The sequence below is a fragment of the Sinocyclocheilus rhinocerous genome, unplaced genomic scaffold (genome assembly GCF_001515625.1).
Source record: "Sinocyclocheilus rhinocerous isolate Xijiao unplaced genomic scaffold, SAMN03320098_v1.1 scaffold821, whole genome shotgun sequence".
NCBI lineage: Eukaryota > Metazoa > Chordata > Actinopteri > Cypriniformes > Cyprinidae > Sinocyclocheilus > Sinocyclocheilus rhinocerous.
Genome location: NW_015623656.1, coordinates 722,021 through 735,062, shown reverse-complemented (window position 1 = coordinate 735,062; position 13,042 = coordinate 722,021). Strand labels below are relative to the sequence as shown.

The 13,042-nt window shown below is 40.0% G+C and overlaps 1 protein-coding gene across 1 annotated transcript in view; it reads left to right on the top strand.

Annotated features, from left to right (window-relative positions):
• Positions 1-1,246: 1,246 nt before the first annotated feature.
• Positions 1,247-13,042, top strand: part of LOC107716387 (integrin alpha-E-like) — a 19,759-nt gene continuing 7,963 nt past the window's right edge. The window contains exons 1-14 of the mRNA XM_016522838.1: positions 1,247-1,330; positions 1,535-1,637; positions 1,806-1,885; positions 2,021-2,094; positions 2,570-2,681; positions 2,771-2,818; positions 2,911-2,973; positions 3,726-3,848; positions 4,212-4,277; positions 4,413-4,534; positions 4,623-4,774; positions 4,899-5,052; positions 5,318-5,462; positions 12,077-12,151. Coding sequence (XP_016378324.1) covers positions 1,264-1,330; positions 1,535-1,637; positions 1,806-1,885; positions 2,021-2,094; positions 2,570-2,681; positions 2,771-2,818; positions 2,911-2,973; positions 3,726-3,848; positions 4,212-4,277; positions 4,413-4,534; positions 4,623-4,774; positions 4,899-5,052; positions 5,318-5,462; positions 12,077-12,151 — 1,384 coding nt within the window. The 5' untranslated portion in view covers positions 1,247-1,263. The remainder of the gene's footprint in view (positions 1,331-1,534; positions 1,638-1,805; positions 1,886-2,020; positions 2,095-2,569; positions 2,682-2,770; positions 2,819-2,910; positions 2,974-3,725; positions 3,849-4,211; positions 4,278-4,412; positions 4,535-4,622; positions 4,775-4,898; positions 5,053-5,317; positions 5,463-12,076; positions 12,152-13,042) is intronic.

The following is a 13,042-nucleotide window of genomic DNA, read 5'->3' as shown; positions in this document are numbered from 1 at the left end:
GAATGTCAATTTACGGTTATTCACTGTAAATTATACGGTCTTTTTCAACTTCCAAAAAAGTTTTTCACCGTATATAGTAGGGGAATTTACCGTTAACCATTTAACAGGTTTTTACTGTAGCATTTTTATAGTCTTTTACCGTTAAATTCACGGTCATTTTTTACAGTGTATGCTAGTGATGATAATTAATGGACATCTCACTCATTTTACTAAGAAATTACATTGTTTTCTAAGAAACTTAGAAAATACATTGTTTTGTTTAAAAACTGAATTTCAGATTCATTAGATTTTAGTGACTACATACCAGCTTCGTCAAATACTTTATTTTCAGATCTGTATAAGAACCACACCATGAGAACCAGTCAACCAAAGAGTTTCCTTTGAGTGGACAATTTCAATTGTAACCACTTTAAAAATGGAACACTGTCTTTATACTTTATAATTCTGACTCTTTCTTGTCCGTGCGACTGTCAGTGTCATGTGTTAGGACAGTAAGATCCATATTAACTGTAACTGCAGTAGGCTTGCCGCGATAGACGTTTCTTATTTATTTGGTTATATATTATACATGTTTACTTAGCCTGTTTCCAGTTTTGTATACCTATTTAAGCTTTATGTAAGTTATTTGCTATTTTATATTAGGCATAGCCTTCCCTATCATGGTGTATTTTTATTTGTTTTGTTAATAAAAGTTCTATGTTTTATATATATGCTAAAGTGAGTTTCACGTTGTATTTTGTTGTTGCCTAACTGCCAATTGACGCCTAACTGCCGCTAATTCAAAAGTGAAAGTAAAATGTGCACGCAGCTTTTACAAGCTATTTAAAAGCGAAGGAAAGCGAGGAAAAGAGGGAACGTCCCGCCCCCACGGTGATACCGGTATTACCGGTGTTGTCACACGTCGTTTAACCGATTGGAAAATTTCCTCACCGTCACAACCCTAAACTGCAGTTAATATGGTTTTGCTAACACTTGTTTTGATCCTGCCCAAGTGTCTGGTTTCTAGTTACATTCTGATAGTGTTGGTAAACACGTATGTAGGCTACTTAACATTGTTTCCAAGGTCATACAGCTTTAACAATAAAAATAATTGTAACATTTTGTATAACAATCTAATAATTTTAAATTCAACTTCTCTTTAGAGAAAAAGTGATGTGTTTGAAGTGTGTGAGGGGGGCGGGTTTAACAGTCAGCAGCGACTGTATGCTGTTCTACTTTTTTTTGAAGACCACAACGAGCTGCTTTCTGCCTCACTGTGCCGATATGTTTTTTTTAAAGCGTGGAGTTTATCAACATCACAAAATGTTCAGAGGACTGCTATTTATGATCGGTATGTAATTATTTACAATGTTGATGTTAATGTTTATAATTAATGATAACATTTATTTGAGTTGTCATGATTTAAACTATTCTTTATTTGAATCTGAAAATGTCTGGGCAAGAGTAGAAACAATATTATTAAAACATAATTAATCTTATTACATTGTCCCTATGAAATAAAAGTATGTGGTCTGAATTATTTTGTATGTTACAGTCATATGGAGTGTGACCGGGTTCAACATTCAAATAACTCCTGTGAAGCATTTCAAAGAAGATGATCCACTCTTTGGTCAAACCATTATTCAATCAACAGATGGGTTGGTCATATATTAGAGTTTTATATAATTCTAGCTATATATTTATATATTTTTTTTTTTAATTTTTTTTTTTAAGTAAATTAAATTAGATTCTTTTTTATTTAAGATCATCATAAAGAACATTATTGACCTATTTTAGTAAAATTGTCTTAATGTGTCCTATTCTAGAGTTTTTGTTCCTTCCCCAAAAAATGGAGCACTTTTCAGATGCACCTTACAGGATGAATGCATTGAAGTAAATTCTGATGGTACATTTGTCCTTGTCTTTTCATACTGATGATTACTCTGAAAACTTTACTTTGTTAATTTCATAATGTCCTCATTGATTTACACAATTACCTTTTCACTGTAAAAGTCTTATTACGTCAATATCTCTTTTAAAGATGAAAAACCTAAAGGCCTGAGACCGGTAGTATCAGTATCTAGCCTGACATCAGAAGAGGAACAATGTATTATGGTATTTATAAAGATCCTTAAATACAAGGATGTCAGATATGGCCGGCAACTGTTTTATTCTCAACCTGATTATACTTACAAAAGGTTGAGCACAAAGCTATACCAAACAATTAAACTGTTTATAATCAGTTTGCACAAGACTTTGAGTCTGTCGCACAGCATTTTCACAGTTCAACCACAGAGTGTGGTTTCCCCTTTACATATGTGACAGACAGAAGAGTCATAACTGTGATGTCACTCAAAACCATAGTAACAGCACTTCCCCATGAAAACTTGTTTTTAAAAAAAAACAGTATTCTCTAAATCAGAGCTATTGTGTCTCTATGAGTTAAAATCTGCCACAAATTCTCATTAAAATAAGACATTAGCATTTGTTTGTTTTGTTGGAATGAAAATGATAGTTGAATATGAAAGGAAATTACTTTTGTGAAAGATAAAAATGAAATATTTAGATTTGTGTATATTTTTCTCCTGAGATGTGTAATCAAGTTCGCATAAAAAAGTCAGTAACTGAGGATTTGAACGGAGATTGCAAACTGATGAATCCATCTGGAAGAGTCACTGGAAAACCGAATCCTGTTGCATTAGGTAAGATTGGATGATTATTTTATTATAGTATTTCAGATTCAAGCAGATAAAATCCTAACCCTTACCTTTCAAAATCTCTTTCTTCTCAGTCAACAACAACAACAACAATCATTATCAAGGTGCAAGGACTGGTCAAGGTGAGCTCATCTGAAAAAAAAAATGTGTTGCCTTAGTTTGACTGTTTTAAAGAATCTGATTGCTAATCTACATTTTTATCAATATCTACAAGATCAACGGAAGATGAGAAGAGACGCCCAGCCAGACGGTGATACAAAAGATAGGGATTATGATGGTACTAATCTTGTTTTGCCTTTAAAATAAATTAATATTATATTCATTATGTCACGCTGATGGTGTTGTACAACAGATACAAAGAAAAAACAGTCATCTCAAACCATAATTTCTATATCTTTTGTAGATATATATTTTTGATAGACTTTGTAGTTCTACACTAAAAAGCCACAAAAAAGCCAAGAACATTTTTGACATTCTTTAAAAAGTATAGAACTGAATGTAAGTTATTGCTATGACTAGTGCTTAAGGACATTCCCTTGATGTAACATCAGGGGGGAAGGTTAGGATGATTTCAAAGACCCTGATCAGAGAGGCCATTATAAGAGAACATTATGGATTCAATAAGGGATTGTTGTCAAGGTTGCAATGAATTGTCAAAAATGAATGCAATCACGTAATGTTAGGAAAAATTTCAAAGTTAGGATTTAGTCTCTAAAATTTTGAGCTATTTATTTTCAGACTATTTAAGCAACCATACAAGTTGCCGCTAATAGCTCAACTTCAACACTAAAGCAACAATTAATGGCTTGAACAAAGAAACAAAATACAAACAACAGGACAAATACAATAAGACAAAGATGAAATAAAATGGTGCTTTAAAGTTTAAAATTCAGTAACTTTCCTTAATACAGAATGTACATCCTATGGGTGCAGCTAACACTTGAGTAAAACATTTATACATATTATAGATAAAGATAGATAAAGTATTGAATGAAGATAACGAAGATTTGAAATTTACTTCTGTCACAGTGAATGTGCCACTGCCATCAAAATCTGCACTTCTGTCTCCTGCTACAAACCAAATGGAAAATAAAAAATTCAACAGCAACAACAACAACAACAATCATTATCGAGGTGGAAGGATTGAGGAAGGTTAGTTTGTTTATAATTTAATGTCATGCCATCTACCAAGACTATATTCATGGTGAGAGACAAAAGAAAATAGAAAAAGTTAAATAAATAAACCGTTCTTAATAAATGTAAGATATAAGCTACAAACTAAAAAAAGTAATGTTTTTTTAATTTTATCTTTGATAAAAAGAAAATGGCCTCACTTCATTAAAAACATTTTCATAAGAATTTATCTGAAACGAGAGGAGTTAAAACCACATAGTCCATTAAAATATGCTTCAGAAATATTGGAGAGCACATCTGAAATTGAAATAAACTGTTGCCTTAATGTTACTCATGTAAGGAATCCGTTTTATAATTTACATCTCTGTCAATATCTACAAGTTAAACGGAGGATGAGAAGAGACGCCCAGCTGGATAGTGACACAGATGAAGATGAGGATGAGGATGGTACTAATCTTTGTTCAGCCTTTGAAATAAAATCCGCATTTAGGCTATTATTTCATACTGATGGTGTTGTACTACAGATGCATAGATCAATGAAGCCATTATTTCTATACTGATGTTTCAGATGATCTTTTGTAGATGCTGGGACAGAGATTGCTTTTGTGCTGGATGGCTCTGGTAGCATTCAACATGATGACTTTCGGAGAGCCAAAGACTTTATCTACAATGTCATGTTTAATGTTTGGAACACATGTTTCGATGCAAGTATAAACTAAAGTATTTTATGACACATTTTAAGCACAATTTAAAAGGTATTTTATCTAAAAAAAAAATATACTCTCTCTTCAGTGTAACTTTGCAATAGTGCAATATGGTAGTAAGATCAGGACAGAGCTCTCACTACTAGACAATGACAACGGGGCCAAAACCTTGCAAAAGGTCAAAGAAATACAGCAAATTTACAATCTCACAAAGACCGCCTCAGCCATCCATCATGTCCTGTGAGTTTACAGATTATAATATGAAATATGACATTTTACACCTTAAGTGTTTGATTAACATGGAGCACTTTTGTTGGTGATACGTTAATGTCATGATCTCACTGGTTTCACTGGTTGTTTACAGCACAGATATTTTCATCCCTGAGAATGGATCAAAGATTGACTCCAAAAAAATTATCATTGTATTGTCTGACGGAGAAATTTTGGGAGACAATATGATTCTTTCTGATGTTTTGAACATGCCACAAATGAAAGGTGTAACTCGCTATTCCATAGGAGTAAGTGTCCTGTTTACTGCTTATTTCCACAGCATTTTAGATAATAAATAACATTTTGAAGTTTTTAAATGTACATCATCTGTTGGAGTTACAAATTACAGTAATTTATTTTAATTTGTCTTGTAGATACATCTAGAGTCCTACTAAAACACTCATATCATCTATATTACTCATAGCTTGCTATTGTATAGTCAAGGATTTTATTATGGTTTAACCAAATAAATCATAAAACCCATACACTTGCAATAACCACTGTTACCTTTAGGTTGGTGATGGCATTCTGAAAAAACCTAAAGCAATACAAGAGATGACGGACATAGCAGACCGTGGCAAATTTTTCAATGTTTCCAATTATGCTGCATTAGATGACATTCTGTCATCACTGCAACAAAGTTTAATTGGAATTGAAGGTAAGAAAGTTTTCAGTAAACATTACGCTGTAATAGAGATAGGCAGTTTGCATAGTTTGCATGCTAAAATCTGATTGGATGAGCTGCTGTAGCCTAGATAAACAGCCTTTGTAAAATTAAGCCTTTCTGATAATCAGAGGGATACTGTTTTTATACAACAGTTCAGTGAACAAGAAGTAAATAACTGAGTATGGCCACATTCACACTGCAGCAGAATACGGTTGTCAGTCCTGTATTTGAGTCATTAATACGGTTACGTTCACACACAGTTCGGTTATTTACAGGTGTGACAACCGCATTCTGTAACCGAACTCACACCTGTACATTTTCAGTACTCACAACCGCATTCTCGGAACACACGCGCTGTGTGAATGGAACAGGACTGGACAACTAGTGTCTGTCACGTCACAGTGCGAGAGAGTCGCTCTGCCGCACAAACACGCGTCTACCGTGTGGTGCGTGTTTTCTTGTGTGTTTTCAGTAACTTAAAGTGCCGGAGAAATGAGCTGTGTGTCATCTGAAAGTTTCAGATCCCCTCAGTTTTCCACCGGAGTCGCTCCAATCGAACTCGATTGGACTCTTGTCGTGTCAGAAAGTGATAAGACTTTCAGTTTTATGGACGTTACCATCTTTGATTTTACTTTGGTCACTGTCGCTATGGTTACTGGTAAGGAATACGGGCTTGACTCCCGTTGAACGTTCATACAGACAGTTTTCTAAACACAACTGTAAGCTGCTGTGTGAACGGGACATTTCGAGACTCACACCTGTAAAGAAAATGCGGTTGTCAATCCCAAAAACTGACCGTGTGAACGTAGCCAACAAACATTGTTCTAAACAAAGGAATCGGTTAAGTGAATGTTTCAATGACTCCTCCATAAAGAGCTAGTTTTCTTTCAAACATTCTCTCAGTATCTCACTAAGGGAAACACCTCTGGGCGTGACCGATCCTGGAAGCACCAATTACACCACGTCTGTCAGTTGACAGACCAATCACGACAGTGATGTGGGAGTCCCGCCTCCCTAAATATATACCACTGCCGGTGGTCCCCACTTCTTTCTCGTTCTCTTCCCCGTGAAGATCCTTTTGGGAAGCTATCCTCAGCAGTTCCTCGCAGGCAGTGGCCGCTAAACAGTTCACTTGACCAGCCGGTGTTTTTAGGTACGTCTCCAAACATGGCTATCTTTTTCCTTATTTTTCAGAGGGAATATTCACTGTCAAAGTGAATATTTTTCTTCTGCTGTCTTTTCTGGTGGGAACTAACGCGTCGAGGCGAGTTCTCATTTTTCATATCTCGGGCCGTTACAGCTCTTTTTTCTTTTACCCACGTTAAGTGGTGTGTCAGAATAATATTTCTGTGTTAGCATCTCTGTTATGGCGACTGCGAACCCATCTAGCAGTGCAGCTAAGGGTAAAGATCCCTCTCGCCCGTGCGCTTGCGGGTCTATGATTTCGTCCAAAGACTCTCATCCTCTATGCATTGTGTGTCTGGGAGTTAGACACGCACAGGCCGTGCTCGCTAATCCCGAGTGCTGCCCACACTGCTCTCTTTTCCCGTTAAGGGTATTAGAGGGCAGAATGCGAGTCGTGGCCGCGAATAAGGAGGATCTGAGTTTTTCCGCGCCATCCGCGGACAAAGACGAAGCGGCTCAGCGAACCCAGTATAGCTGGGAAGAGTTAATGGACGAAATCTCTCCCAAACTTCCCCCTCTCTTTGAATCAGACCCCTTGGCGGGGGATAAAGAGGAGAAGGAAGACGATGAGACGATTGCTCATCTTTTGGAAGAGGATTTAGAAGAAGATGAAGAGGATGCAATTCTCCCTTGTAATCTCTCTTCCAGGCCTAACAGTGCAACTGGGGAGTCTCCCTCCCCCATACAGGGAGATTTGGACCTTATTGAAATGTGTAGGAGAGCAGCTGCTAAACTCTCTATCGACTGGCCATCACAAAAGGAAGGCCAGGGCACAGAGAGGGATTTATATGATTTATATATACGTCGCTCACTTCCCCAGCCAAGCAGCTGATTCCAGCCGTCCCAGCATGTGTTGCAGAGATGCGCCGTTTTTGGGACAAACCTTTCTCTCATAGAGTGCCTGTTAAAGGTTTCTCTAGGCTGGATGTACTTAACATGGAGGAACTGGGGATGTCCAACCCCCCCCCAGTAGAATTGTCGGTGGCAAGTCACCTCCACCCCAATCGCCGGGCAGCCCTATCCTCCGCCTCTCCTTCACTGCCAGGACGGACAGAGAGGCTTTCCGCTTCTCTGTTCCAAAAGATCTACCCGTCATCTGAGTTGGCTGTCAGAGCTTTAAACGCCACCTCACTGCTCACAGCATATCAAGCTGAACTCATGGAGGAGATGGGGAGGCAGATTGACGCTGGGTCTCCTGACTCAGCACTGTCGGAAGAGATCTGCGTCATTGCAGATCTCAACCTCCGGTCATCCAGAGGAGCAGTCCAGAGCTGTGGTGGGCGAAAGAGCTCTGTGGTTGGGACTATCAGGCCTGTCGGAAAGGGAGAAGGCAGAGTTCCTTGATGCTCCAGTGGAGCCGAAAGCCCTTTTCGGGGCTTCTGTGACCAATATGCGGCAGCAGTGGGACCTCCGCAAAAAAGATGGAGAAGCTTTTGAAACTTGTCTCCCCTTAAAGCCCACTGCTCGACCCACCCAGCCCACACGCCCTGGGTTTTCCTCTGCTTCCAGTGCAGGACAGTCAGGGTACCGTAACCCTAGCCCCCCCCACCCCAGCAGTGAACCTGAGATAGCCACAGCAAAGAGGTAAAGCCTAATTTGCGGCTGCAGCAGCTAAACATCGCCCAGCTAACCCTCAAGGAGGCAAGAAGAGGCGGGCGACCTAACCAGTGGTCTTTTTCTGAGTCAAAAGAGGGGCTACAGCACTCATGGAGTCTCTGTAGCATCCCTCTCCATAACACAAAAATCTTGTTCTCCCCCTCCAGCAAAGAAGTGTTCTCAGTTCTCAGAGTGGAGTGTTGGCACCAGTTCAACCAGTGCCCCCCAGGTTGTTTCTCCCCTCTCCACCCGCGGGGTTATGCAAGAGAGAGGAGGAGGTTTGGCATAGTCAACAGTGTTTGAAACGAATAAAAATGTTCCCTGTGCATCCAGGCAGTGGGCCAAGGGCACAGGAGTGTGTGAAAATAAACAAAAAATACACACAAAAATGCTCTATTCAGAGCTGCAACCCCCAGCTCCGCCATCAGTGAGCGAGAGCTGCAGCGGACCGCTCGCTGCTCACGCGGAGAGTTGGCGCGCATGCGCAGTACACCCTTGGGTTTTATCCACGATAAAGTGGGGCTATCGTCTGCAGTTTGCTGTAAAACCACCACTTTTCAACAGTGTGTTAATGTCAGCAGCAGAAGGGGAGTCAGCTCAGATTTTAGAGGAAGAAATAACCTCTTTATTGAGCAAAGGAGCAATTTGGGTTGTGCTGTCCTGGGACAGCCATCACAGCTTTTACTCCCGGTACTTTGTCATTCCCAAAAGAGGGGGGGGGGGAATGCATATTTTCACATAAGCATTTATCCAGCACACAGGAAATTCCTCAGGTTTGCCTATCGGGACACAGCTTGCGAGTTTTTGACAATTCCATTCGGCTTGGCCATGCTGCCATTGAGAATAATGGGTCTAAGAGTGCCAGCATATTTGGACGATCTATTGCTGTGCGCTGCGTCACGGCAGCAGGCAGAGAGAGACAAAAATGCTTGTGTCTCATTTGGAGAGCTTAGGCTTCAGGATAAACGAGACAAAGAGCTGCTTGGTGCCCACACAAGAGATAATTTACCTGGGTCTCAGACTGAACTCAGACCTGTATCAAGCGTTTCTGTCGGAGGAGCGCATCAGGTCAATTCGTGGCTGTTTGTCCCTTTTTCAGAAAGGAAACAGAGTTCAATTCAGACTGTGTTTACGTCTTCTGGGGCTGATGGCCTCGACAGTTTCTGTCATTCCACTGGGACTGTTGCGAATGAGGGAGTTCCAGCACTGGACAGCGGCGCAGCCACCTCAACCGCAAAGTGATCTCTTCGTCACTTTGCATGCGCGCTCTTCATCACTGGAGAGATCGCTCTTTTCTTGAGTTAGGGACTCTGCTGGGAGCAGTTTCTCAGAGAAAGGTGATCACAACGGCTGCATCGCTCACAGGTTGGGGTGCAGTGTGCGAGGGCAGAATAGCGAAAGGGAAATGGCCCATCTCGCTACAAAACGCACACATAAAATTCTGTGATCACCAGTAATCAGTTATTTGTTTCTTGGGCTGATTCTCATAAGGGTAAACCTATTTCACGTCAGCGCCTGTCCCACTGGGTAGTGGAAGCTATTATAGTAGGTTATAATAGCATGGGTCTCTGTCCTCTGGAAGGGCTAAGAGCTCATTCTACCAGAGGTATGGCCACCTCATGGGCACTATTTAAGGGCGTTTCAGTTCAGGACATTTGTGCAGCAGCAAGTTGGGCATCGACTCACACATTTGTCCGATTTTATAGACTGGATGTCACTGAGCCATCGCTGGCTCATTCCGTCCTAAGCAGTGCTTGAAGTGGGCCGGTACGCACCGGTACACAGTACCAGCACTTCTATATTTTAGCCTTTAGAGTACCTGCACTTTTTTGTGCGTAAAAAGCGTCAGGGTCTGGGTGATTATATGTTCCCATAATATGATTAGAAAGGACACTATATAAATCACACTACCCAGGCAGGATCACCTCTCATCTTGACCAATCACGTGAATGAATGCAAGCTTACCCTGCGTTCCATTCGGAAGGGCTCATCCTTATGCCCTAATCCCTTCAAGGGTTTACCCTCCGGAGACAACACCCTTTTTGCCTTGTCAAAAATAGCTAGAAGTTTAAATTTACAGTAAAGAAAATGCACTGTACTATTTTTTTATTTTATATAAAATAAATATTTTACAAAATAGGTTTTTATCCAAAATTGCTACAAAATTAAAGCCATATGTCTAAATAAGTTATGTTCCAAATTCGGAAGGGCTCATCCCTATGCCCTAATCCCTTCAAAGGGTTTACCCTCCGGAGTGAGAGCTTCAAAGGGTTGAAGGGTGTAGGGGACCAAACAACTGTTTCTTGAAGTGCCCTTCTGCGTCATCATCACGTGCCCACACGGAGGCGCCGTCATCATGCAAAGAATCTAGGCAAAAGATCATGGGAGCCCGAAGTGTCCATCAGTTGTACCCTTTGAAATCCTTCATTCCGAAGGGCCCTTTGAAGTGGCCAGTTTTGAGCACTTCGGTTTGGAACGACCCTTCAATATGGCGGCCATGATTGTTTTCACTCCAAAGTGCCCTTCGGAGGGCAATATATCCCGTTTGGAATGCACCGGGAGTGTGTGGGGCGCGAGAGCATGTCAGGGGAGGTGCGCAGAGTAGTAGAATAATTATTATTTATTGATTACTAATTTGAATCAGTACTTTATAACGAAAATAATATCTTAAAATTAAAAGAAGCAGGCTTTTGCGATCACATCATTTTAAACCGTAAACTCCTGCAAAGTCCAAGGATCCAGTAAACGAATTCAAACAGTAAGTTCAAAACAGCCTAATGCAGAGAAAATACGGCCGATTTCATCAGCGATTGTGGAAAGAATAGTGACTTACGTCCAGATGTCAGTAAAATTATTATTTTCAGCGTGTATTTGGCTTAAATGCAAGAGTGTTTTATAATGAACGCTGATTATGCGTGGTCAGAGATTTAGCGATTCTGAATGGATCTGTATAATAGGAAGGCGATTTAGTGGTCTTTGGCGTCTCCCTGTGGTCCTGTTTGGTATCGCAGCTTGACTTGTGCTAATTTGTACTGAAAACTTTTATTAAATTATTGATTGATTGATTGTGGCACTAGACATACATTGTGAATTATTAAAAAGTACTTATTTATTTAATATCAATAAATAAATAAATAAATAAGGGGGGGGTGAGTACCGGCACTTTTTTCCACTTCAAGCACTGGTCCAAAGTGTGTAAAAATTTTTTTAAAAACTCGTTCGTGGGGGTTTTTTGTTCACATATATTCCTGTTCTATTCTTAGAATAGTTACAGGTGTTGTGTTTATGTTACACACATCACTGAGTTGGTTGACATGACTGCTTCGGACAGCATATCTGCAATACGGGAGTTGTCTATATCCCTTAGTGAGATACTGAGCAAATGTTTGAAAGAGAACGTTAGGTTACTTACGTAACCCCGGTTCTCTGATAACATGAGTGAGGTATCTCACCACACTTCCCTCCTTGCAGTGCATGGAGAAGAGATATGCGGAGAATGAAGTGGGGACCACCGGCAGTGGTATATATTTAGGGAGGCAGGACTCCCGCATCGCTGTCGTGATTGGTCTGTCAACTGACAGACGTAGTGTAATTGGTGCTTTTAGGATCAGTCACGCCCAGAGACATTTCCCTTAGTGAGATACCTCACTCAAGTTATCAGAGAACCGGGGTTACGTAAGTAACCTAACGTTATTTAGTTCCCAAATGAGTCAGTGTGTTTTAATGAATTGTTAAGTGAATGATCAATGACTCACTCGTGAAGACAAACACTTGTTGCCATCTACTGGTTTTTCATGCAATTATCTGACCACTTTGTGTCTCAGGCACTCAGCAAGGTGCAGGATTTCAGTTCCAGCTTGCTGAAACTGGATTCAGCACCCATCTCATGCAGGACGTAAGTAGGATTTTTGGTCTCTGATACCTTTTATTTGAGAAACTAATCTTCGTATTACTATTAAGAATGTGTGGATGTTTGCAACAACTTTTCCCAAGATGATTAATTGTTATACTCAGGGTCGCTGCTAGCAATTTTGGGCCCTATGAAAGAATATGAGGTTGGGCCCCCTACCGCACCAAACATACACTATATTGCCCAAAGTATTGTGACACCCCCTTCTAATGAACAGGTTTGACTACTTTAGTAATTTCCATGAATACAAATCTTAATGTTTAAGCATATAATTATATTTTAGGGAATTGTGTGCTTCTAATTTTATACCAATAGTTTGAACAGGACCCTTTTCTATTCTAACACAACAATGCCTCTGTGTATAAGGCAAGGGTTAAAAAATAAATAAATAAATTGATTCAGTGTGGAAAAACTTGACTGGTCTGCATAAAGCCAAGTCCTAATCCCAGCTGAACACCTCTGGTGTGACTTTAAATTCAGACCGTGAGCCAAAAACTCTTCACCAAACACCAGTGAAAAGTATTAGGACACCCCCTTCTTTAGAACAGAAAAAGGCACTTCCAAAACTGTGGCAACAAAGATGGAAACATAATTCATTTTGTATTTCTATCTTTGTTGCCACAGTTTTGGAAGTGTCTAAAATGACTGTACCCATATGTACAAGTCATTGGTGTTTGGTGATGAGTTTTTGGCTCAAGGTCTGCATTTAAAGTCACTTCAGGACTTTGCTTTCTGCTGCAGTTCTTCCACACTGACTGAATCAGTCTATTTTTTTTTTTTACCTTGCCTTATACACAAAGGCATTGTTGTGTTAGAATAGAAAATGGTCCTGTTCAAACTATTGGTATAAAATTAGAAGCACACAATTCCCTAGAATATC